Source organism: Emys orbicularis, chromosome 17, assembly GCF_028017835.1.
Source record: "Emys orbicularis isolate rEmyOrb1 chromosome 17, rEmyOrb1.hap1, whole genome shotgun sequence".
NCBI classification, from domain to species: domain Eukaryota; kingdom Metazoa; phylum Chordata; order Testudines; family Emydidae; genus Emys; species Emys orbicularis.
Window position 1 is genome coordinate 20,796,793 of NC_088699.1, and position 25,640 is coordinate 20,822,432.

Consider the following 25,640-nt stretch of genomic DNA (forward strand, 5'->3'; position numbering starts at 1 on the left):
GCCATTAGCCTTCTTGGCAACAAGGGCACACTGCCGACTCATAGCCAGCTTCTCATCCACTGTAATCCCCAGGTCCTTTTCTGCAGAACTGCTGCTTAGCCTGTCGTTCCCCAGCCTGTAGCAGTGCATGGGATTCTTCCGTCCTAAGTGCAGGACTCTGCACTTGTCCTTGTTGAACCTCACCAGATTTCTTTTGGCCCAATCCTCCAATTTGTCTAGGTCACTCTAGATCCTGTCCCTACCCGCCAGCATATCTACCTCTCCTCCCAGCTTAGTGTCATCCACAACCTTGCTGAGGGTGCAATCTATCCCATCATCCAGATAATAAAGATGTTGAACAAAACCGGCCCCAGGACCGACCCCTGGGCCACTCTGCTTGATTCCGGCTGCCAACTAGACATCGAACCGTTGATCACTACCCGTTGAGCCCGACAATCTAGCCAGTTTTCTATCCACCTATCTATCGGTAGAACTCAGCAGTTCCTGGCTCCCTGGACTATGTTCCTACTGCTAGAGGGGCCTCTCTGTGCAGCACTCAAAAGGTGAATGAAACATACCTCTTCAAGGTTAACTCCCCATCTCCTTCAGCACTGTGGGTCCACACTTCTGAGTGATCCTGTTTTGTCTTTGTATTGCAAACTCCACCCTGTCTAATCAAATCAGTAGCACTAGGACCCAGGGGCAGAGCAGCAGGGACACGGAGTGGGGCAGGTAGTGAAATAAACTTAGGACAGGAAGTTTCTTTCAGCGCTTGGGAGGCGGGAAGTTTAGATCAGTTCATAGAGTCTCCTTGTCTGCTTCAGCAGAGCAAACTCAGAAGAGAAACAGACACAAGGTCAGACTCATTTCTCCCGGGCTGTGGGGGAGGAGCGCAGACAGCCCCCCCGGGACACGGGTATGTGCCTGCGGTGTATATTTCAATTCTTATTAATCCCATTAGTGATTTCAAACTGCTGTCTCGTAGATCCAAAATCTAAGGTAGAAACTCGTGGGCAAATCCCCAGCTCAGGAATACTGGAGTAAGATCTGTTACGTCATTGCAATAAGTCGAGAATTTATGTTACCGAGAGCAGCATTTTGTCTCTTGGTGTTTATTGGGTCTGAGTCTCATTTACACCAAGATCACTTTACACCGCAAAGGAATTGTGCCATTAATTTCCGTGGGGCCGGGATTTCACCCTAGGAGTGTAAAGCAGCCACCGGTGCCAGAACTGGGCAGACCAGGGAGCCATGCCCTACATGTCCTATGGTCCCCCTACTTTGCAGGAAGAGGTGGGGCAGGAAGAGGCGGGGCAGAGGTGGGGTCTTGGGGGAAGGGGTGGAGTGGGGGCGGAGCCTGGGATAGAGCGGGGGGTCAAATAACCCCAGGGAAATGAGGAAGCCGGTGCCTATGTACCCACTTACTATAAGGATAGTTACCTCTTGCTCAACACAGCTTAACACTCATCAGTAGGTCTCATCTTCTGGTAACCTCTATCACATCCCTCTGCATGGTTTCATCCAGAATAATTCCAACACTGTTTCAGTAGATCGAACTCCCTAGGCAATAGATTTTATAACCCTTAACCAGCGTCTTGGCTTTGCATCCTTTCCATTTGGTCTCTTTGTTACAATAATTTTATACAAAGATTTTTTTTTTCACTTTGGCCATATGTGAATAGCTGCATTATTTATAATTGCATTTTAATAACATTAGAATTAAAAATAAAATGACCCCATCAGAGTGAGAGGTTTACCTGCTAATGTACCTCCTCAGAAGAAGGTACTTTCATGGGACATCCAGGTAGTGTCCTCTTGCTGCCCACACCTATTGTTTTAAGTGAGAATTATCCTTTCTCTTGTTTCAGACACAGGATGGCCATGGAGGAGGAGCATCCATGTGTTGACCTGAACACTAACTATCCTGATGTGGTTGTAAAAGTTGGAAAAGTAATTTTTGGTGAGACATACAGGAAGGAAAGGAACAAACAATACAGCAAGAAGAAACAAAGAGATAATATCTCCCAAGCAGCGTGTGCATTGTTGAACTCAGGAGGAGGTTTGATAGAGGCAGAGATTGAAAATGAGGGCTACAATGAAGGAGATGGACTTGGGAAGGATATAGAAGATTCCCTTACAGAACTTATTCCATCTCAAATGTTTGCAGACTACTTTGAAAGCATTAAGCAAAACAGCAAACTTTTAATCTTCGTTAAATCATGGAGAATTGAAGTTTCATCTTCATCTGATATTTCATCTTCATCTCAGATTTGCAGCCTGAAAACAGGCTTGTACCAAAGATGTGGCACTTCTGTTAAACTCATGAATTCTAGTGTTGCTGCACAATTTTTCAAAAGGAAGAAAGAGTGTTCCCGGAGAAGATCTGATGAGACAGAGCAAGGAGCTGAGAGAGCTGTACTGAATGGTGTTGAGGAAGAACATGACTCTATTGAAAATATTTTTAATGTACAGCACCTCACCCAGGGTGAGAAGCTGAACTTCTCTGAGTCAACGCGTGTTGACTATAAAGAGTTTGCTTCAACAGACAACCTGAACATCATCCAGAAAGACATTGAAGACAAATTACCAAAGTATATCTCTGCTTTTGCAAACACACAGGGGGGATATTTATTTTTTGGAGTGGATGATGAGAGGAAAGTTGTTGGTTGTAGAAAAGAGAATGTAACATACAATGAATTACTCAGGATAGTAGAGCGTGGCAGGCAGAAGGTGCGGCACGTCTTACATTTCTGCAGTTCTCGGCCAGAACTGATTGTTGTCCCTAAAATCCTGAATGTACAGGATAATACGGGAAACTTGTATGGCTATGTATGTGCTGTGAAAATTAAGCCATTTTGTTGTGCTGTGTTTTTGCATAATCCTGACTCATGGATTGTGAAGGATGACCGGTTTGAAAGATTGATGGCCAAGGACTGGATGGACCTGATGACAACATCTGACCCAGGTCAAATTATTTTAAAAATAAAAATATCATAGTTTATTTTTTCCATATCAAAATTAACATCAGTATTTGTAGCATGGTAGCACCACTTGTGGCTTGACACGGAAGTGATCCTAAAATTTAAAGTCAATGGTGCTCCAACCTCAGAACACTTTTCTTAAAGTGACACTGCCAAGTTAAAATTCACATGTCTGTCAGAATTTATTTTACTTTTTTTTTGTTATAACTTATAACCAAGGTTACCACATTTGAAAAACCAGTTTGTTTACTGTGCTCATGAGACAACACTGTGTATACAGCCAGTTGGTTTCTCTTGTTTGCACAGGTGTTTCAGACCACTTCCACTTTATTACTGAACATTATTGAGCTAAGGGAGAATCTGGGAGTGGAGGCTACAGAAGTCTTTTATTATTATTACCATTTATAATTTCTAGGAATAAATAGAAGGTGTCTTTCCCAAGCTCTAGATATCCTTAACATTTAAAAAAATAACAGAGGGAATCAAATATAAAATCAAACCCTCATCCCAATCACATGGTATAGGGCAGTAAATAACTAAAATTCTTACAGCATACGAAAAATACTCCACCCTCATTAAATAGTTCCTCTCTAGCAAGATTGCCCTCTGAAGCCCCACACCCCCAATGAACAAATGAGCCTTTCAGCATGCCCTGAAGGATCAACAAATATGGGCTATTTTGAACCAAGGTTGGGGAGCGAGTTCCAAAACTGAGAAGCCCGCATAGGGAATACCTTGCCAGCCACCCCCTCTGATTTCTGTCATGAGACTCAGATGCCTACACCAGTCTGAGCTCTGGTGGTGTGGCCTGAGGTGAGAAGTGTCTCTCAGTTTGGGAGGTCGCATGCCATTTAGGACTTTATAGGTCAAAAGCTACACCTTAAACTCCACTTGGAAACCCAGAGACAGCAAGACAAGGCTGTGTGATATGCTCACAGCAAAATACGCCATGGAAGAAGGCGACTTATCCTTTCTCCACTGCCTTCAGTTTCTGGCTTGATTTAAGGTGCAGCACACTGTAGACACCCACTCTTGAGGTGACAGAATCACAAATCATGGTAGTGAGAGTCACAACCAAAAGATAAGATGTCAACCTTCTGGTTAGATGCAAGCAGAGGAAGCCGTTTTGGCTAACCCTCCAGCTGTGACTGGCAATCTAACCAGACGCCCAAGCAGCAAACAAGAATAGCAAACAGTGGACAAACAACATCTGTTAAGCTATGTCTTCATTACTAAAATAGGTGTCTTTATACTAAGATAGCTAACTCAAGATAGCTCTCTCGATGTAAAAACACATTTATACAAAGGCAACAGCAAAAACATGGCCTCACAGGGGCAGAAAGAGTCTTTGTCCAAAATTCCAGTTGCGTTCCCACCTTATCAACATCTGATAACTGTTTTATCTGGATTGAGTCTCTCATCCATGTCCTAATATCAACCAGATGCAGGGAAACACAACAACCACATCATCTGAATTGGAAGAGACAGTATGAGAAAGCCATAGAGAAGATACCACAGCCCACATTTCCTCATTAACCCTCCTAGTGGCTTTATGCACACACTGAACACAAGGGAGAACAAACTGGAATCCTGTAGAATGACATGAGAGTGCTCTCCTACCCTTTAGGTCGGTTGCAAAGAGCATGCATTTATTGAATACTTGGTAAACACATTCTGTGCCAATATAGGTCCTTGCAGTATCATCCAACTCAATTTCAGCTACATGTGCAAAACTGGGGAGGTCCCTTATCCTTAATCACATCACAAATGGTGGAAACCTTATTGACGACCAGCCTTCTCTTTGTCAGCATGGATCAAAGTCCTTTTCTTCCAAGTTCACACTCCTGAGAGATAATTAAACAAGAAACCAATGGGAATGAAATCAGATAGCTTGGTTCTGATTTACACTTGCTAATGACCTTTCCTGCCTTGCTTCCCCTACTTGCTACCATAGGCATAAGGGGACCCAAGACCTTGCAATCAAAACCCTACCTAAGTGTCTCCATATCTCCAGTATGTAACAGAATTATTCTATCATCTCAGCCTCGCTAAAGTGAAAGGACACTACTGCTGTGGCTGGGTACCCAAATAAGAACCTTCAGTTAAAATAAATAATCGCATCTCATTTTGAGAGTTTCCACATGGTGCTCATACTAGGCCAGTGCATTTACCATGCAAAACCCACAGCAATTCTGAGAGCAGCTTAGAGCATGCTGGGTAAAAATTCATATGGTGGTGATGGAGTGAAATAAGTGTATTAATATTACCTTTAATTTACTTTTAAAGAGATTTCAGATTTAGCTGAAGTTCTGAAGACTGAGCTCAGTGTGTCTGGTGCGTCCCCACTCTCCAAAACCGTGTTTTCCAACAAAGGCCTCACGTGTCTATCTGATCTGCGAAAATCTCTATTTCCAAGTATGTCTCTTTGGTTTGTAATGTTTTTTATTAGTCTATTTCTGGCATCTGGACATTGATTGACATAATGATTGAAGCATCCAGTTTAGAAATTATTAAAACTTAATAGAAAAAAATATATTCTATGTATGTAGAACACATGCTTTTTGACGAATTGAGGACTAAAGGCCAGGGGCGGCTCTATGTATTTCACCGCCCCAAGCATGGCAGTCAGGCAGCCCTCGGCGGCATGCCTGCGGGAGGTCCGCTGGTAGTGCGGATTCGGCTGCATGCCTGCGGGAGGTCTGCCGGTCCCACGCCTTCAGCGTACCCGCCGCCGAATTGCCGCCGAAGCCGCAGGACCGGCGGACCTCCCACAGACATGCCACCGAATCCGCCAACCGTCAGGCCGCCCCCCACCCCGCAGCTTTCCGCCCCAGGCACGCGCTTGGAGCGCTGGTGCCTGGAGCCGCCCCTGCTAAAGGCAATGGGGACATATACATTGGTTAAAGCAGACCAATTGGTATGTCTTAACACTGACCTATCTGAATCCTCCTTAGCTCTCTGCCAACCTTCCCTCACCATGGCTAATTTATGTAAATGTGTGATCCTATGTGAAGTTTAATATTTATTCCAACATTTTTCATTTTTCACACAAGAAAGCTGTGGGTTCTACAGAATTACTGTGTTAAGTGGCTGTCCCTAAAATCCAAGTGTGAATTCCCTGCAGCCTCTGGGGTGTCAGACACTTAATATGTGAATTTAGTTTTGGTCTGCTGGATTTCCTTAGTATTTGCACGTTATTCACTTTTTGATGTACCTTTTACAGTTGGTTGAACTAAATGGAATAATAATGTTGATTGCCTTTAGGCGCTTTTTAGGGTAATGAATTGTTCCTGAACCTTTCCTCATTTCTATGAATACATTCAATTTTTATAACTATCTGCCAAATAGCTACAATGAATAAATTTTAGACTCTGGGTTATTTATAATCAGTTCATATTGACTATTCATTGTTCAATTTTGTTATTCACAATGTATGATTTAACACCTATGTCAAATGTTGTTCTTTCCACTCCCTGACTGGCTGAGTGAACTGTTTTAAACAGGACAGTAAATAATCATAAATAATGAATTTCTCTTATAAATTTACAGAGGAATAATAGTTTGTCGGAGTGCTTGTAAGAAAGTCAGGATGCTCCAGTAATCCAGTGACAAAGCAGCTCACCCAAGGACATGCAATGAGTCAGTGGCAGAGGCAGGATTAAAGCTCATGGGAACCTGGAAGAACAAGCACTGAGTTGGAATTTGGTGACCCAAGCATGTACAGCTCCCACTGAATTCAGTTGCAGTTATGAGTGCTCAGCACTTTTAAAAGTCAGGCCCAAAGTGTCCCAAACTGGGCACCCAGAAAATGAGGAATACGTAGTTTGGTGGCCACCTGTGGAAAATTATGAATTAAGTGACTTGGCCAACATCATATTAAAAGTCTGTGGCAGAACCAGGGATAGAACCCAAGTCCTCAGGGCAGCAGTCAACTTCCTCCAACTATCAGACCATCTTTTCTCTTTCTGCAGTCTCCCACCTCATTCGTCTCACATCTTCCAGCACTGAAGGTAATGCTGCTATGCTAATTCACACCAACCCAGGAGTTGGCCCAGTGGATGTTAAGCAGTGTATCTCGTGAACCTTGTAACCAATACTCGTAATCCCTCATAACTCAAGCCTGACCCCAGATGTACAGTATCTTCCCTCTTAACCTGCGTATATTTGATTTTAAACATTAACTTTAACAAAATTTTTAATTCTGTTGTATGGAGATGTGGCTTCCTTGACTCCCCATGTGAATTAGCCATAGCACCATTACCTTCAGTTTTGGAAGAGAGAGCCACCCAGACTCCAGGCACATAGCCCCACCCTGGGGTGGGGAGCCAAGAGCCCAGGGGGGCAGTCGGGCTCTCAGCGGGGAGCCTGGGGGCAGCCACGGAGCCGAGAGCCAGCCTCTCAATGCTCCCCCTGCCCCTCTTCAGGTGGTGGAAGCACTCCGGGTGAGGACGTGCACCACCGACAGAAGGAGGGTTGTGTGGACATGAACCACCACAGTAATTACTGCAGTGGCTGTAAGTCGACTTAACATAGGTTGACTTAGGTTTGTAGTGTAGACATGCCCTGAGCAGAGGCGCCACGGTATTAGTGGCCCATGGAGTCTGAAATCCCCTCCCATCCCTACGGAGGGTCCCTACAGAGTATGGTTGAGACTCACTGGTGGGTGATTATGGGCAGGGGGTTGGGGTAGTGTGTCAGGAAAGCTTGTTTGCTATTGCTCATGCTGTACTGGTTCTGTGTAAAATAAGACTTCGATCTCCAGGGTTGCCAATCCAACATTTTTAACATCAAGAAATTCAGTTGGAATAATTTAAAATGGTATTGCAGTGTCTTACCAAAGACAAAAGAAGAAAATAGTCATAAAATTTGTTAATGTTTTTCTAATTCTCTCACTTTCTAGTGTATTCTAATAGAATAACATACACACCAGAAATCCTCACCAAAGGGCTGTTTTCCGAGTATCCAGGGCTGGAGAATTTAATGAACAAGCAAATGGAAGATTTTCAGGGACTGTTGATATTTTCAAGGAGCTGGGCTTTTGATGTTGGATTGCAAAAGGATCAGCATGTTGTCTGTGATGCTCTATTGATAGCCACAGGAAAACACCCAACACTGTACACGGTCACTGAGAAGGACTGTTCTGTGAATATGTTTGAATATGCAAGACAAACTGCTCGTGCATTGAAACAGAAACTGGTAAATGTTGGGGGATACACTCAGAGAGTGTGTGTGATTCCCCATCTCCTACAGCTTGGAACCAATGAAGAGGGAAATACTGAGTTAGGTTTGCAAGTTAAGTACCCTGCTAGCTACAATGTATCCCAGAAAGATATAACAAAATTACTGAACTCACTTGTGATAATATTACTGGGTTTTAGGTCTTTTTTAAGTGACAGCCTTGGGTGTGAGTTTTTCAATCTCCTCACTGTTAAACAATATGAGATACTTTCAAAAGATCTCCACAAATGCAGGAAGCTGTTTATCTACGGCCTGCCAGGAACAGGGAAAACGATAGTGGCCCTGAAGATCATCGAGAAGATAAGGCATATGTTTTGCTGCCACTCTGATGAGATTCTCTACATTTGTGAGAACCAGCCGCTGAAAGAGTTTGTGAGGTGAGCATTTTATAGGTAACTCAAAACTGTGTCCTTAGTTAAATAATATTAAATGTCAGATTGATCCTTCCATTGGCACATGGATGTAGAAACTGCACCTCTGTGGGTCAGCTAATCTCTTGCACACCAGAGGGGATTCACCTCTAGGGGAGGTACGGCTGGGTTTCTATTGATAGGCTCCATTGGAGACTAAACTGGGGAAGGTCAGCTCTGATTTCTGCTGGATGTTGTACAGAAGCCTGGCTGGCAGAGGCTGTAGCTGGGATGTGCTAAAATCAGTGCATCTCCTGCTTGCTTTTATTTTGTAGACCAGTGGTTCTCAAACTAGGGCCGCCACTTGTTCAGGGAAAGCCCCTGGCGGGCCGAGCCGGTTTGTTTACCTGCCGTGTTCGCAGGTTCAGCCGATTGCAGCTCCCAGTGGCCGCGGTTTGCTGCTCCAGGCCAATGGGGGCTGCGGGAAGCGGTGGCCAATACGTCCCACGGCCCGCGCTGCTTCGTGCTGCTCCCATTGGCCTGGAGCGGACGCGGCAGGTAAACAAACTGGCCCGCCAGGGGCTTTCCCTGAACAAGCGGTGGCCCTAGTTTGAGAACCACTGTTGTAGACTTCAAGGCGCTCCAGTTTAGGAGAAGTTGCAGCCCTCTTTGGTGCATGTATGGTACAAAATTACATATCTGAATTCCAACACTGATACAGCTCACCAGCACTCACAATGGTATAGACACTATTGTCGATGGGGTTCAGGTGTTTCAGTAAGTTGTCGTGTTGACAAAGTGCTGAAATGTCTGAGAGCCTGATCTATACAAATGGTTACATTGGTGCTAGAATGGTGGTGTAACTACTCCCATGCTTAAAGTTAGCCACGTTCTTAAGTACCTTACTGAATCGGGACCTGGATCAGCGCACATCAAAATCATATTGAATGTTCTCTTTTATTGGGTAGAAAGAGAAACATTTGCCAGTCTGTGACCCAATTCACCTTCTTTCAGGGGTATTATAATCAATTAGTTAGGCACATAGTAGTTGATGAGGCCTAGAATTTCTAGTCAAAGGATAGTGAAGATTGGTACACAAAGGCTAAGCAACTCACAGAAGGAAATGATGGTCACGAACGTGGTATTCTCTGGATTTTCCTGGACTATTTACAAACAAGCGACACTTTTTTCTGCGGTCTTCCACAGCCAAGAAAACAATATTCTCAGGAGTGGCTAACCAAAAGGATCCGGAATGCCACTCACATATACAACCAACCCACAGGCTTGTCTTCTCAAGTAGCAGGCACCTCCCCCTTGTTAAAGGATATGAAGCTATTCTTTTTCTAGGGTTTATCAAAGAAGTGATGTGTAGCACCTGCATGTCAAAGCCACAAAAGCTAAGGTGGGAGCCCCTTATCACTCCTCCCCCTCCTCTCTTCAAAGAAGAGAGCCTCAGTTTCAAACCCACAAGAATTCTAGAAATATTGTGATTTGAAATTGATTTTTTTATAAACATTCTAAAGTCTTCCTTCTTTTAATTTTCATGTTAATCAATGGAACTAAAGCATGGGATTAAAGTTAAGCACATGCTTAAATGCTTTGAGGAATTGTAGTCATAGAGTATCAAATCTCATTACCACATGGCTTCATAACATACCAGTTCAATTTGCCTTTCCTGTGATGATCAGAGTCTTCGATTCATCACCAACCAGAATTTGTAGAGTTTGTGAGAAAAACTGAAACCTGGATTTATGGTGTGTCCTAAATAATCAAAAGCAACAGTGAAAAGCATGTAGCAAGTTTCTAAAATTAATCTGTCATAAATCTGAGCAGGCATCCTGAAGCTGGGACATTCAACTGAGAGTCATGAAAAACACGTAGCGGACTGTGAAATCCGGTCTTTTATGGGCTTTTACCCTCTACTATCCCAATTTCACTGGGGAGACCAGTGTTTCTCAAATTTGGGCCTAAAGGAAGTTGTGGGGGGGGTCACAAGGTTATTTTAGGGGGGGTCCACAGTTTTGCCACCCTTACTTCTGTGCTGCCTTCAGAGCTGGGCGGCCACAGAGCGGCGGCTGTTGGCCAGACACCCAGCTCTAAAGGCAGCATCGCACCAGCTGCAGTGCAGAAGTAAGAGTGGCAATACCATACCATGCTATCCTTACTGCTGTGCTGCTGCTGGTGGCGGCTCTGCCTTCAGAGCTGGGATCCTGGCCAGCAGCTGCTGTTCTCCAGCCACTCAGCTCTGAAGGCAGCGCTGCCACCAGCAGCAGAGCAGAAGTAAGGGTAGCAGTACCGCAACTCCCTTGCAATAACCTTGCTACCCGTCCCCCTAAATTCCTCTTTTTGGGTCAGGACCCGTACAATTACAACACCATGAAATTTCAGATTTAAATAGCTGAAATCATGAAATTTGCAATTTTAAAAATCCTATGACCGTGAAATTGACCAAAATGGACCGTGAATTTGGTAGGGCCCTATACATAACACACTTGAGGTGTGCAGATTTCTGGTATAATTCTGTGTTCAAGGTATGTGGGTATCTGGGATGCATGTATTAGTCTTGGTAAGAGTCAGTTTTTTTCTTAATAAAGTCAAAGTTTTAATGGGATGGGAATTTGTTTTGTTGGTATGCTGCAAATCTACAGAAAAATGATTTAACTGACATCATTCAATCTAAATTGATAAATATTAGTGTGTGTGCTGCAAAGTACTTCTCTAAATCTTATCAAATATTTTATTTATATTGTAGAGGGAAAGGCATTTGCCAGTCTGTGACAAGAGTAACTTTCATGAGCAAGAACTTTGAAAAGGTGAAACACATAGTAGTTGATGAAGCTCAGAATTTCCGGGCAGAGGATGGCCTTTGGTACAGTAAGGCGGAAGATATCACCCAAAGTCATAATGAGCCTGGCGTTTTCTGGATCTTCTTGGATTATTTACAGACAAGTCACCCTTACAAATCTGGTCTTCCACCTGCACGTCAGCACGACCCTGTGGAATCACTAACCAAAGTGATCCGTAATTCCAGGGAGATATACGGCAACATAAAAAGACAAATGGAAAGGATTGTACAAGATGAAAAATTAGGAGATGTTCCTTATGTGCATTTAAAAAACATGTTAAGGAAAGCCACATGTGGTCACAATGTATCAGGTGATTATACCATAAAAAGAAACTTAAATATGAAGGAAATAGCAAATGATGTGGCTAGACAATGTTTTAGCTATTTACAAAACGGCTACTCAGAGAAAGACATTGCTATTTTGTGCAGAACCGATAAAGATACAACAAAATATGAAGACATATTAAAAAGAGAAATGAGGAAATTCAAGCTGAATATAGTTTTCCAAGCGGCAGATGAAATACAGGGAAAGCATATTACTCTTGACAGCATCCGTCGCTTTTCTGGCCTAAAAAGGAGCATTGTGTTTGGTGTCAATCCAGTCCCTACCCAGAAGGAGATTTCTGACAACCTTTTACTCTGTGTAGCATCCAGAGCTAATTTACACCTCCATTTGCTGTTTGAAAAGATCCCCAGTGGTTACTCAGGAGTTGTTTAATAACCCATTTGGGTTTGCCTAAGATTCAAGTACTGCATAGAGCAGGGGTGGGCAAAATTTTTGGCCTGAGGGCCACATCTGGGTGGGGAAATTGCATGTAGGGCCATGACTATAGGGCTGGGGCGGGGGTTGGGGTTCAGGGTGCGGGAGGGAGTGCGATGTGCAGGAAGGGGCTCAGGGCAGGGGGTTGGGTGCAGGAGGGGTGTGGGGTGCGGCACGGGGTTGGGGTGCAGGCTCCAGCCTGGCACCGCTTACCTGGAGCGGCTCCGGGTGTGTGCCGCAGCCACCGGGACCAGGGCAGGCTCCTTGCCTGCCCTGGCCCTGGCCGCTCCAGGAAGCGGCCGGCACCATGTCCCTGTGGCCCCTGGGGGAAGGAGGGGCAGAGGGCTCCGTGTGCTGCCCTCGCCTGTGGGTACCTCCCCCGAATCTCCCATTGGCTGCGGTTCCCCGTTCCCGGCCAATGGGAGCTTCGGGGGAGGTAGCCGCAGGCGAGGGCAGTGCGGGGAGCCCTCTGCTCGCCCTTCCCCAGGGGCCGCAGGGACATGGTGCTGGCCTCTTCCCAGAGCTGCGCGGGGCCCGCGGCAACACAGGAGTAGCAATCCCGCAGGCCAGATCTAAAGCCCCGACAGGCCGGATCCGGCCTGTGGGCCATAGTTTGTCCAACCCTGGCATAGAAGATGAGCTATATTTATTATATGGTTTTTGGCCCATGGTTCCAAATTTGCCAAAGGGAGACATTTCACACCCCCTAGCTAATAAACTACCTGAGACCTGTCGATGCACAATATAAACAGAAATAAAGTTACATAGCAGGCAATGGGCAATTTGAACCACTGTGGGTCCTAACTGCCATTGAGAGTTTCCATAATGGACTAGTGCAGCATCTTGTTTAGACTTTGGTTGCATGGGAATGAACTGACGAGTGGTAGGCAACATAAGTGAGTGCAGGGATTGGAAGAGTTCCTGGGTTCTAGTCCTCACCCTACCACTTCCCCAAGGTTACACTGTGCAAGTAAACCATTTGAGCCCGATTTTCAGAAGTGGCTTCTGATTTTGGATTCCTGGGTTGTTGTTTTTTAGGTGCCCAGGGTTAGATACCTAGGCTCCTACATCCATATTTAGAGTATTAAAGAAACATAACTGGATTTTTTGAAAGGTGGTTAGCACTCAAAACTCCACTGGAAGTTAATAGGAGCTACAGGTACTCAGCAACTCTGAAAAACAGGATTTTTTTATATGTAGGAACCAAATTTTACATACCTAGCTTAGAAATGTTTGGCCCTATGGACATGTTTTCAGATATGTTGATCACCCACAGCTCCTACTGAAGTTTTAGGTGCTAAGCACTTTTGAAAATCAGGTCTTGCGTTTAGAAAGCTGGGCATACAAAATGAGAGGCCAGTTTTGAAAATGTAGAGCTTAGTCTCTGCCTTGTGTTGGAGACAATACTGACCTGTCTTCCCCAGGGGTGTTGTGGCTTCTTTAAAGTTTGGAGAACTCTTTGAAATCCTCTGGAGGGAGACGTTAGAACATTACAAAGCATTAATATTATTGAGCAACTGGAGCGGACTTCAAATTCAAATATTTGATTTCAACATTATTCTTTGATGCTGCAGTTGGTTCCAAGAGCAGTTAGCTCCCAAGGTAGCCAGCCCAGATGGAAAGCTACAAGGCAATCAGAGAACCCTGGAGGAGGAAAGTTTGGAGTGATGTAACCTTGAAAGTTATTTTGCATGGGACAGGACTGTATGGCCCAAGGAAACTTTGGTAGCCTCAGAATATTAGGGGTGAAATCCTAGCCCTCTTAAGTCAATGGAGCTAGGAGTTCACCCTAGGTTTGAACCTTGGAACGATGAACTTAAGATGCTACATGAAACATTTTTAGGGTAACCTGTGAGAGCAAACAAAGGTTTGGTTTGGTTACGCAACGCAAACCAAACCACTTATTGCATTTGGCTCATAGTTCTACTTGATTTGTATTTAGGAATAAATAAATAGCAAAACTGATTAATTTGCACTTATATTTGAGCGAGGGAAAGCTTATTCAGGTCTACTTACATTCACAACTAACTAGAAAAGTACAGCCCTGGGTCTTGGGTCTTTGCTGGGTTCTCTTTTCTTCATTCTCATTCAGAATTTTGGTTCCCTCTTTAATTCAACATCTATGTTCTATAGCCAGTGATTGCCTACATCTTTTGGAATTTGATAACTGAGTTATTTAGCAAAATGTGTGGAAGGTTTTCTTTTTAAGAAGAGTTGGTGCACAAGATTTACATCAGGTTATGATTAAACTCAAGGGAAGTCATTGTGTTTAACTAGAGTCAGCCTAGATTGGGAGCTTGCACCCAGTTTGACAAATGTGTTAGGCTAGATATCCTTCTGATCCTCAAATAGCTACAGCTTTCAGTAAACTTTTCCCATCTGTACCCCTTCCTTTGTGACCTCCTGCCTGGATCACTTAAACTCGCTGTACCTAGGATGATCATGTCTACCTTTGCAATACCTGCTACTGGTCTAGAACGATCTATCTAGGTAGCTGTATGGCCCCCCGATCACTGGTATCTGAGCATCTATATGCAACAGCAGAGGCTTCTCAGCAACTGTGCTCTGCAAAGAATTCCATGTCATATTGAAAGTCTTGGTCTTAGCTTGAGCCTAATCCACCTTTCTGTCCACTGGAATGATCTCCTCTGGGCAGCTGCATTCAACTGGTATTATCAAACTATCAGACTTGCTGATATAACTTGAGAGTGGAAGATAGAACCCCCCCTGACAGTCAGTTCAAGATCCAGGCTTCTATGCCCCAGCCTGAATGGAGTTTTACTCCAGGAATGAATTTGGCGCAGTGACTTTATTGCCTTTTTTGGTTTTAAGCTACTTTGTGCTTGTCCTTATAGGAATGAACTATGACAGCATTAAGTGTTTGTCTAGAATATTTGGTTGTGTTTTAATTGGCTGCCAGTTAACGCAAACTAAATAACATAATTGTAAATTCTAATGCAGAACCTCCATAATGCTCAAATAGGAACAAAGGTTTGTGTCCTGGGTCTAGATTAGCGTTTACAATGCAATGTGTTATTTCCCGGGGGTTTCAGTCTGTGGGTCACAACCCCGTGAGGAGGGTGAGAAAGTGGGTTGGCGAACAGGTTTCATGGAGGTCTCGAACTCACTCATTTTCGCCTTCCTTTACCCATTTTTCAAAAAAACTTTTCCAGCCCTCACACTTGTGCACTGTAAATAGATTCACTGATGCCTGCTTGAGTCTGCAGACAGCCTAAAACAATAGCTCTAAGAGGTGTGAACTGCCCAGTTCATCTCTTACCAATGCCCTGTGGATTCTGTCACTCTGAGGCCATGGGAACGTGGCATTTTTCCAACAGGACAAAGAATTCAGCATTTTTGCTAATGGCACCACTTTGCTTTCTGGTTCCCTGCTGAGAACCTGCCTGCAGCTAGCTCTTGCTCTCAAACTTTCCTCTTGAGGGGTAGTTAAGTGGATTACGGTGCCTGCTCCCTGGATTGTTCCACGCAGCCAGGCAGCAGGATGGTCGCAACTACTGTCCTATTTCCCCCCCTCTTTTATGGATCTATCATTTGCAGCCTGATTTTCTTGTCTGGTGGACTAATAATCAAACCAGATTGTAGTAAGAAAAATAATAAACCAGATTCATGATTATGTAGCACATAATTTACCATTTTCTATCAGACTATTGATTTTCTGCAACTATGAAATGTTTTTATACACGCTTGGATTCAAATTTAGAGAACTGTAGGCTAAGATCACATTTGTTACTATGTCAGGTGTTTTCTTTCGTGGATTTAAAATGGGTCCATGCTAACTACATTACTTGTCTCAAACATAAAGAATCTGTCTGTAAAACCACATGAAATAAATCTTCATTTACAAATTGCTGAGTTTGCTTCTCATTCTGCTGCCTTTCTCTCCTTCACAACCTCCCCAATCTAACCAAATATGTGTATCTCAGGGTGAACCACTGGCCATTCCATTAGAGTTGCAAATTGGAGGATTGAGCCAAAAGAAATCTGATGAGGTTCAACACAGACAAGTGCAGAGTCCTGCACTTAGGACAGAAGAATCCCATGCACCGCTACAAGCTGGGGACTGACTGGCTAAGTAGCAGTTCTGCAGAAAAGGACCTGGGGATACACATACACCCTGCTCTCCTCTGTATGGGCCACTGTGTGCTTGGCCCTGCCTGGGCATGCAAGGTCACAAAAGTACAAGGAGCTTCACTTCAGTGTGCAAGTGCCAGTCAGAATTGCAGTCCCTGTGTAACAATGACAGACCCCGGTCATTGCCGGGCCGCATTGAACCTAGGGCCTCTGGAGCTTAGTACATGAGCCTCTACTACATGAGCTAAAAGAAGGGCTGTCGAGTGATTAAAAAAATTAACCGCGATTAATCACACCGTTAATAATAGAATATCATTTATTTAAATATTTTTGGATGTTTTCTATATTGTCAAATATATTGATTTCAATTACAACACCGAATACAAAGTGTACAGTGCTCACTTTATATTTTTGATTACAAATATTTGCACTGTAAAAAACATATTGTAGCCGGCTTCGCAAGATATTTACATGCCAGGTGCGCTAAAGATTCAGATGTCCATTCATGCTTAAACCACCATTCCAGAGGATATGCGTCCATGCTGATGATGGGTTCTGCTCGATAATGATCCAAAGCAGAGCAAACCGACGCATGTTCATTTTCATCATCTGAGTCAGATGCCACCAGCAGAAGGTTGGTTTTCTTTTTTGGTGGTTCGGGTTCTGTAGTTTCCGCATCTGAGTGTTACTCTTTTAAGACATCTGAAAGCATTCCCCACACCTCGTCCCGCTCAGATTTTGGAAGGCACTTCAGATTCTTAAACTGTGGGTTGAGTGCTGTATCTGTCCTTAGAAATCTCACCTTCTTTGCATTTTGTCAAATCTGTTGTGAAAGTGTTCTTAAAATGAACGTGTGCTGGGTCATCATCCGAGACGGCTATAACATGAAATATGTGGCAGAACGTGGGTAAAACAGAACAGGAGACGTACAATTCTCCCCCAAGGAGTTCAGTCACAAATTTAATTAATGCTTTTTTTTTTTTTAAACAAGCATTATCAGCATGGAAGCACATCCTCTGGAATGGTGGCCAAGCATGAACGGGCATATGAATGTTTAGCATATCTGGCATGTAAATATCTTGCAACACCGGCTACAAAAGTGCCATGCAAACACCTGTTCTCACTTTCAGGTGACATTGTAAATAAGAAGCGGGCAGTATTATCTCCCATAAATGTAAACAAACTTGTTTGTATTAGCGATTGGCTGAACAAGAAGTAGGCCTGAGTGGACTTGTAGGCTCTAAAGTTTTACATTGTTTTGTTTTTGAGTGCAGTTATGCAACAACAACAACAAAAATCTACATTTGTAAGTTACACTTTCACGATAAAGAGATTGCACTACAGTACTTATGAGGTGAATTGAAAAATAAGTGTAAAGTGAGCACTGTACACTTTGTATTCTGTGTTGTAATAGAAATCAATACATTTGAAAATGTAGAAAAAGATTGAAAAATATTTAATAAATTTCAATTGATATTCTATTGTTTAACAGTGCGATTAATCACGATTAATTTTTTTAATCAGTTAATTTTTTTTTAGTTAATCGCGATTAATCGACAGCCCTAGCTAAAAGCCACTTGGCCCTTAGCTAAGGCTGTAGCAAACTCATTAATCTCTCTCTAAGTGGTCTCGGTGCCACTAGATGGGACGGAACACCACACCCAGGAGGCGTGTGGGTTATATACTTCCCCTAGCTGAGGAAGTGCGTCCCGAGCTTCAGAGACTTCCCAGTTTAAATCCTGGACAAGCCCCCACTTGTAACACCAACAGACCCCAGTCGTCGGCAGGTGGGATTGAACCTGGGGCCTCTGGAGCTTAGTACATGAGCCTCTACTGCATGAGCTAAAAGCCATGTGGCCCTTACCTAAGGCTGTAGAGCAGACTCATTAATCTCTCTCTACATGGTCTCTCTAGATGGGACAGAACACCACACCCAGGGTAGGAGGTGTGTGGGTTACACCTGCACTCTGTTAGCAAACTATTCTGTACTAGTCACCCCAGAGAGGGATGAGGAGAATGCAAGACAAGGTCCTCCAGTTGTGATGGCCAGGCATGAGGGGGCATTGCATACTATATCCTACTACTGTACCATAAATTTAAATGGGAATACTGTCCTTCCATTCCAGGGAGCTCAAGGAGACATTATGTCTTCTTAAGGCACAACAGAATTGATTCCTTGTTGCCCTATAGGCCTTTGTACCAGCTAAACAGCCACAAAGGAGCCATAGGCAGGTGTAAGTACCACAGGTGTAAAACTGTGCAACTGCCAGCCCATGAATAGAGGAGGTACAAGCCCCCCTACCCTCCAAACTCCCCTTCTGCTGGTGTATGAATCTGACTGTAACAGGATCCCTGCAAAGCCCTCCTTGGCTCCTGCCCCGCTGGGCTGAGAAAGTGACACAGAGACCTTGGTGCAGTGCTCACCTGGTGCTTTTATTTACAGGCTGTGTTCCCACCACCTTTCTACCATACACATAGTCCCCTTCTTACAGTCCACCAACAGGCAAGAGGGGGACAAGCTCTCTCTCTCTGCTTCCCCTCACTGCCTTTCCACAAAACTGCAGTTCATATCCAGGCAGTCCTGCTTTTTATATCCCACTCGCCCGCACTGCCAACAGACAAGTTGCCTGGTCCCAGTGGGAGCTCCCCGGTTGGTCTCCCGCCTTTTCTCCAGACCCTTCCCAGTTGGGGTTTCTCCCACAGTCCTTGTCCTTATAGGGGTGCCCCTCCTTCCTGGGGGAGTCTGCCTCCACATACTCCTCTGTCAGCTTTACCACGGCCTCCACTGTGCCCAGTCGGTGTCATCTCACCCACACCCTGGTCCTCTTGGGGAGGCTTTGTAAAAACTGTTCCAGGACGAGCGCATCCATAATCTCCTCTACAGTTTGGGCATCAGCGCTCAACCATCGGGTGGCCCAGTCCATTAATTTCTGGGCGAAAGCCCAGGACCTCAACCCCCCTGTCCACTTCGCCGCCTGGAAGTGCTGGCAATATTTTTTGGCCGACAGTCCCACACGATCTAAGACAGCCACTTTTACCGTGTCATAGCTCCTGGCCTGTTCCTCACTCAGGGCCATATAGGCCGCTTGGGCTTCGCCAGCCAGGTAGGGAGCCACCCCCAGGGCCCAGGTTGCCCTGTCCCATCCTGCCCCCATAGCTACCCGCTCAAAAGTGCCTAGAAAGGCATCAGGGTCATCTGTGGGGCCCATTTTACATAGTCCCAAGCCCCGTGTCCGCATGCCGTCCCCTACCGGGGGACTCACCACCTTCTGGAGGAGCTGCTGTTGAACGGTGGGCTGCTCCCGAATAAAGTCTTGCAGGCTCCTCTGTTGGCCATCTTCTCCAGCTGCTGGGACTGCCGAAAGGTTTGCATTGCCTTCTGCAGCTCTTCCTGCTGCTTGATCAGCCACTGCAAGGTCTCTTCTTCCATCTCAGGCTGCCAAACTCTTGCTCTGGCACAGATCCTGGACAAGCCCCCACGTTTAATGGGGTCCCTGCAGAGCCCTCCTGCCCCGCTGGGCTGAGAAAGTCACACAGAGACCTTGGTGCAGTGCTCACCTGTTGCTTTTATTTACAGGCTGTGTTCCCACCACCTTTCCACCATACACATAGTCCCCTTCTTACAGTCCACTAACAGGCAAGAGGGGGACAAGCTCTCTCTCTCTCTGCTTCCCCTCACTGCCTTTCCACAAAACTGCAGCTTCCCTCTTTCCAGCTTCTTCCCCCTGGGGCTTTTATCCAGCCCTAGCCTGATGAGGCAACAGCTGTTCCAGCTTCCCCAATCAGGGCCAGGTGATCTACCCAGCTCCAATTCACCTCCCTTAATTGGAGCTGGAGTGACAGAGGGTTGGCTAAGCAGTTTTCTGCGTAGCACCCTGTCACACACTGACCCATGGCCTTTTGGATCTCCCCTGATGTGTGTGTGGGATGGAGCCTCACAGTGCTTCCAATGTGGGCATGTGCCTTAACAGCACGGTCTGCTCCAATACATGTTAGCCCTCCCCAGTACATATTCAGACTCCTTCTCACTCCTCCAGTTTGTATTCATCTTTGCCTCTGTTATTTACATTACCCTCGTTTTCCTCTGTGTCCCCACTCGTCCCCCTCCCAGTATCACAGCTCTGTTCACCAACCCGCACTCTCATACGTAGTGTGGAAAGTTGGAGCCCTCACTCCACCGTATGAGGAGCTGACTGCCTGCGCTCAGGGCCGGCTCCAGACACCAGCGGAGGAAGCACGTGCCTGGGGCGGCACATGCTAAGGGGCGGCATTCCATCCATTCTTGGGGCGGTTTTTTTCAAGTGGCTTTTTTTTTTTTTTGCGTGGGGCAGCAAAAATGGTAGAGCCGGCCCTGGGTCTTCCACATCCATCAGAACAATATCCTCAGGAGTGGCTCATCAAAAGAGTCCGGAATGCTACCCAGATATACGCCGTCATGGCACAAGAGATGGAGACGATTGTAAGAAATCAACAAATAGATATTCCTCATCAGCGGTTAAGAATGTTGTTGGATGAAGCCGAATGTGCCCATCCCCTGTCAGGTGTTTCTAAGGTAGAAAGAAACTTGGAGGAGGATGAAATAGTAACATATATGGTTGAAAACTGTCTCCAATATTTCCAAAATGGTTACTCTGGGAAAGACATTGCTATCCTGTACAGCACAGTGAAAAAGAAGGATAAATATCGTCACGTGCTACAGCCCAAAATGGAAAATGAGATGAAGAATTTCAAGCTGGATGCAGATTTTACAACAGCAGATGACGTTCTGGGATATGGCATTGTTCTTGACAGCATCCGTCACTTTTCTGGCCTGGAAAGGAGCTTCGTGTTCGGTATCAACCCAGTCCCTACACAGGAGGAGATTTCGAACAATCTTTTACTCTGTGTGGCATCCAGAGCTAATTTACAACTTCATTTGTTGTATGGAAGAGCGCAAAGTACGAAAAAGCTGACGGTGGTGCACTCACAAACTGATTGAACGTGAGGTCTGTAACTGCTGTCTGGAATTCCTGTCCTCTAGTTCTGTTGCTGACTGTCTCCAATGTAGTTTCTGCCCTCTGCACTCCACTAAAGTCTCTCGTGTACTCTTTGTGGCCAAATCTCAGGGTGTGTGCTCCATCCTTAACTTGTCCGGTTGACAGCTTTTGACACCCTCCTTCTTGTCCTCAGCTGGCTTTTGTGGTTCTGTCCTTTTGTGATTCTTCTCCCATCTCTTTGATTGCTCTTTCAGTGCTGTGTTTGATGGGCCATCATCCTCCCCTTTTCTGAGAGTGTCCTCTTCACGGCTTATTCTTCTTCCCCTCCTCCTCTACATCTCCACCCTAACTCTAGGTGCTCTTATCTGCAAGCATGGCTTTGATTACCCTCCTCCACTGATGACTCAAAAATCTACTTGTCATCACCAACCAGAATTTGTAGAGCATGTGAGAAAAAAAGTGAACCTCGGTTTATGGTGTGTCCTAAATATTCAAAAGCACCAGTGAAAAAGTACCACTCCAGAGACACTGAAGAGTGTGTGTGTGGCGTGTGTGTGTGTGTGTGTACATATCAATATATACAACCCAAACCCCCAAGATAAGTATCTTGTTAAAGAAAAAACACACTTCAGTAAAATACTCAAGTTCCCTGACTGCAAATTGAATTAGTAAAAGAAAACCCAAACCAAATAAATCAGCAAGCTCTAGAATTCTGAGCAATCCTCACTTAGATTCACATTCACCGTGCAGCTGCTATACACTCATTACAAACTCGCTTGCACAGAAATAAAAACTGATGTGGTAACACAAATCTGTCCATGTTGTGCAGCATACATTGTACATATATCCACAGTAGGGGTTATGTATGTAATGCTTTACATTCCAGGGCACAAACAGAATATCAATCATCAATCTATTTGAAAACTGTTGAATCATTATGATAGTACAAAGCGAACCGAATGGTAATTAGATGCTAACTACATTGTTATTTCTCTCTCTGAACTTTAATTTAAATAACCTGGTGATTAATTTTAAAAATTGCCTTTTGTGTGGATTGTCATATTGTGATAGTGTCTATCGCTTGCTCTGACACATTGCAATCTGATTTCTTATTTTTATTTTGTGAATTGCTGTTTTACTGATTGTAGCATCTTATCGTTATTACTATACAATTTGTTTTCTGCAATAACTAATTTGAATATATATATTTTTAATTTAGAGCACTGTAAGGCAGTATAGTGTCTGTAGCAGGTCAAATGTTTTTATTTCTGGATATAAAGAGGATTCATACCGGCTCCACAACATGCTACAACTACACAGAATCCACATCCCTGCACATTAAATAAATCTTCATTTTAGGTCACAATATGTTTGTTTCTTATTCTGGTTGTTTGTCACCCCTCACAATGCACTCTCTGGCATATGGTATCTCCAGTTCTAGCCAAATATTGCCCATGACTCGGGCTGGTAGGCACTACTATACTGCTAATAATATGCTCTCTATACTTCAGTCACTGAGCTCTGCACGCCGACAGGCACAACTGCTAAGTGAAAACAGGGAAATCCAGATGTCACTTTCATGGGCTTGTGAATGTGGCATGTCCTGTCTGAATGACCTCTTCCTAATTTTATTTTTCTTTTCTTTTCTTTTGGCCCTGTCTATACTCGGAAAAAGATGTGTGTTTTAAAACATAGCAGCTAATGCATGTTAAATCAAAGTGTTTTCAGTTTCTATTTCAGGAAAACTGACTTTTATATCTGACCTAAGTAATCAGGACTTGCCTTCACTAGGAAAAATCTGTGTTTTTAAATATATCTTAGTTAACACGTGTTAACTAACTAACTCGTGTTAAACTCCTAGTGTAGACAAGGCAAGTTTAATCTTAACATGTTAGCTGGTCAAGATAAACCCTAGTGAGGAGCCTCAAGTTAACTTTTTTTCCTAGTGAAGGCAAGGCCTAAATGACTTGGGTAATGGGCATTTCTACACTTGCCATTTAAAGCTGAAAAAGTCCCTTTTTTTGCGCAAAAACCATGGGAGCATCTACACTTGCCAATGACTTTTTGCAGTGAAATTCAGAAGTTTGGCAGATTCTCACACAACCACCTCCTTGTCTTTTCCCATGCAGCCGCCTTGGCATGTTACAAGCTCCCTGAGCTCATCCACAAGGTCCCTATCCTGTCCACATTCAAGTCCCTCCTAACGACCCACCTCAGCCATGCTGCCTAGAGTGACTCTTGTTGATTTTTATATACAAAGTTTGTAAGTTGCCTATTGTTATTTCCCTTCCTCAGACCTCTGCTCGTAGGTTGGGAACACTTCCTATCAGGGACTGTCCTTAGTAAAGTATCAGAGGGGTAGCCGTATTAGTCTGTATTCACCCACGAAAGCTTATGCTCCAATACATCTGTTAGTCTATAAGGTGCCACAGGACTTTGTTGCTTTGTCCTTAGTAAGTGTTTTTTTTGGAAAACACCTAATATACAGTGGGCACCACTGCAAATAACTAATGAAGAAGAAGAAGAATGATACGTTGACATAGTCACTTTCAGAGTACAGCCACGTTCCATGCCCAACCCACTCTGAGACAAGCAGTGAGCCAAACCCAAGGATGATTTAGTCACTCTACACAGCAGGTCAGCTCTGTATTCAGAATCACGGCTGCTGACTTTAGTGTTTAACTTCTAATGGGAACTGGGTGCCCAAATCTTTCCGGGAGCTTTGAAAATCCCACCCTCCATCTTCAAATACTGTACAAACTAATTAATCCTCACATCCTCCCGGCCAGGCTGATGGTATTAGCCTCACTGTATAAATGTGAGAGCAGAGGCAAAGAGAGGTTAAGGCCTTGCCTACACACAAACTGGGACCAAAATAACTAACTGGGTTTTAATTCACACCTTTAGGTATTTCAGTGCATGTCTCTGGGTGTGGACACTCATAGCAGAATCACAGAGACCTACAGAATTAAAAAAAAATTTTTAGGAGTCCTTGTGGCACCTTAGAGACTAACAAATTTATTTGGGCATAAACTTTCGTGGGCTAGTATTTTTATAATTTTGTAGATTAAAAAAAAGCAGATGAAGTTTTACAGCATCCTATTTCTGGCTTTGATTGGGTAGAACTCAGCAGTTCCTGGCTCCCTAGCCTATGTTCCTACTGCTGGACGGGGCCTCACTCAAAAGGTGAATGAAACATACTGTACCGTGTACCTCGTCAAGGTTAACCCCACATCTCCCTCAGCGCTGTGGCTCTAACTCTGCCTGTTTTGTCTGGATTGCAAACTCCTGCTGTCTGATCAAATCAGTAGTTCTAGGACCCAGGGGCAGAGCAGCAGGGACACGGGGAGGGGGAGGGCGGTAGTGAAATAAACTTAGGACAGGACGTTTCTTTCAGAGCCTGGGAGGCGGGAAGTTTAGATCGGTGCAAAAGGCTCCTTATCTGCTTCGGCAGAGGAGAAGAACAGACCCAAGGTCAGACTCATTTCTCCCGGGCTGTGTGGGGAGGAGTGCGGACAGCCCCCCCGGGACACGGGTATGTGCCTGCGGTGTATATTTCAATTCCTATTAATCCCATTAGTGATTTCAAACTGCTGTCTCGTAGATCCGAAATCTAAGGTAGAAACTCCTGGGCAAATCCCCGGCTCAGGAATACTGGAGTAAGAGCCGTTAAAAAGTCATTGCAATTAGTCAAGAATTTTGCGTTAGCGAGAGCAGCATTTGTGTCTTGGTCTTTTTTTTGGGGGGGGGGGGGGCGATTCTCATTTACACTAAGACCACTTTACACCACTGTGGAGTTTTGCCGTTGATTTCAATGGGGCCAGGATTTCATCTAGGAGTGTAAAGTGAGTGGCCTTGGTGTAACTATCACTTACAGCCCCTTTGATGCTGTTTCACACTGCCATAGCGGCGTGAAGTGGCGTTAGTGTGAACGAGACTCGGACCCATTAGTGACTGCTGATCAGAGCTGTGCTGAAAGGTAGCTCCGTTTGGAAATCAGCCCCTTTCCCCAGGCATTTCCTCCTCCCCCACCAACCAAAGCTGACATTATGTAAAACTAACAGGAGTACTTGTGGCACCTTAGAGACTAACAAATTTATATGCATCCGAAGAAGTGGGTTGTAGCCCACGAAAGCTTATGCTCTAATACATTTGTTAGTCTCTAAGGTGCCACAAGTACTCCTGTTATTTTTGCGGATACAGACTAACACGGCTGCTACTCTGAAACCTGTCATTATGTAAAACGTTTGGCTCTTTGTCTTTGAGAACAAGTTGCTAACCTTAGAAACTGACCTGGTTACAAGGAAACAGATGGGCAGTGCGGTATTGGGCTCGGGGTTCATATTGTGATGTGATCACAGTCCTGAGCATGAACACTCTGATAACATCAGTTTCCTGTTATTTCGGAGAGATTTCTTC

At 44.5% G+C, this 25,640-nt stretch overlaps 1 protein-coding gene across 1 annotated transcript; it reads left to right on the top strand.

Annotated features, from left to right (window-relative positions):
- Nucleotides 1-1,230: 1,230 nt before the first annotated feature.
- On the top strand, nt 1,231-21,223 carry LOC135891030 (schlafen family member 11-like). The gene is made up of 7 exons (XM_065418518.1): nt 1,231-1,298; nt 1,848-1,939; nt 5,256-5,375; nt 7,861-8,575; nt 11,301-12,102; nt 12,641-12,764; nt 20,577-21,223. Exons 1-7 carry the CDS (start codon nt 1,231-1,233, stop codon nt 21,221-21,223), a joined length of 2,568 nt encoding a protein of 855 aa, XP_065274590.1.
- Nucleotides 21,224-25,640: the final 4,417 nt, after the last annotated feature.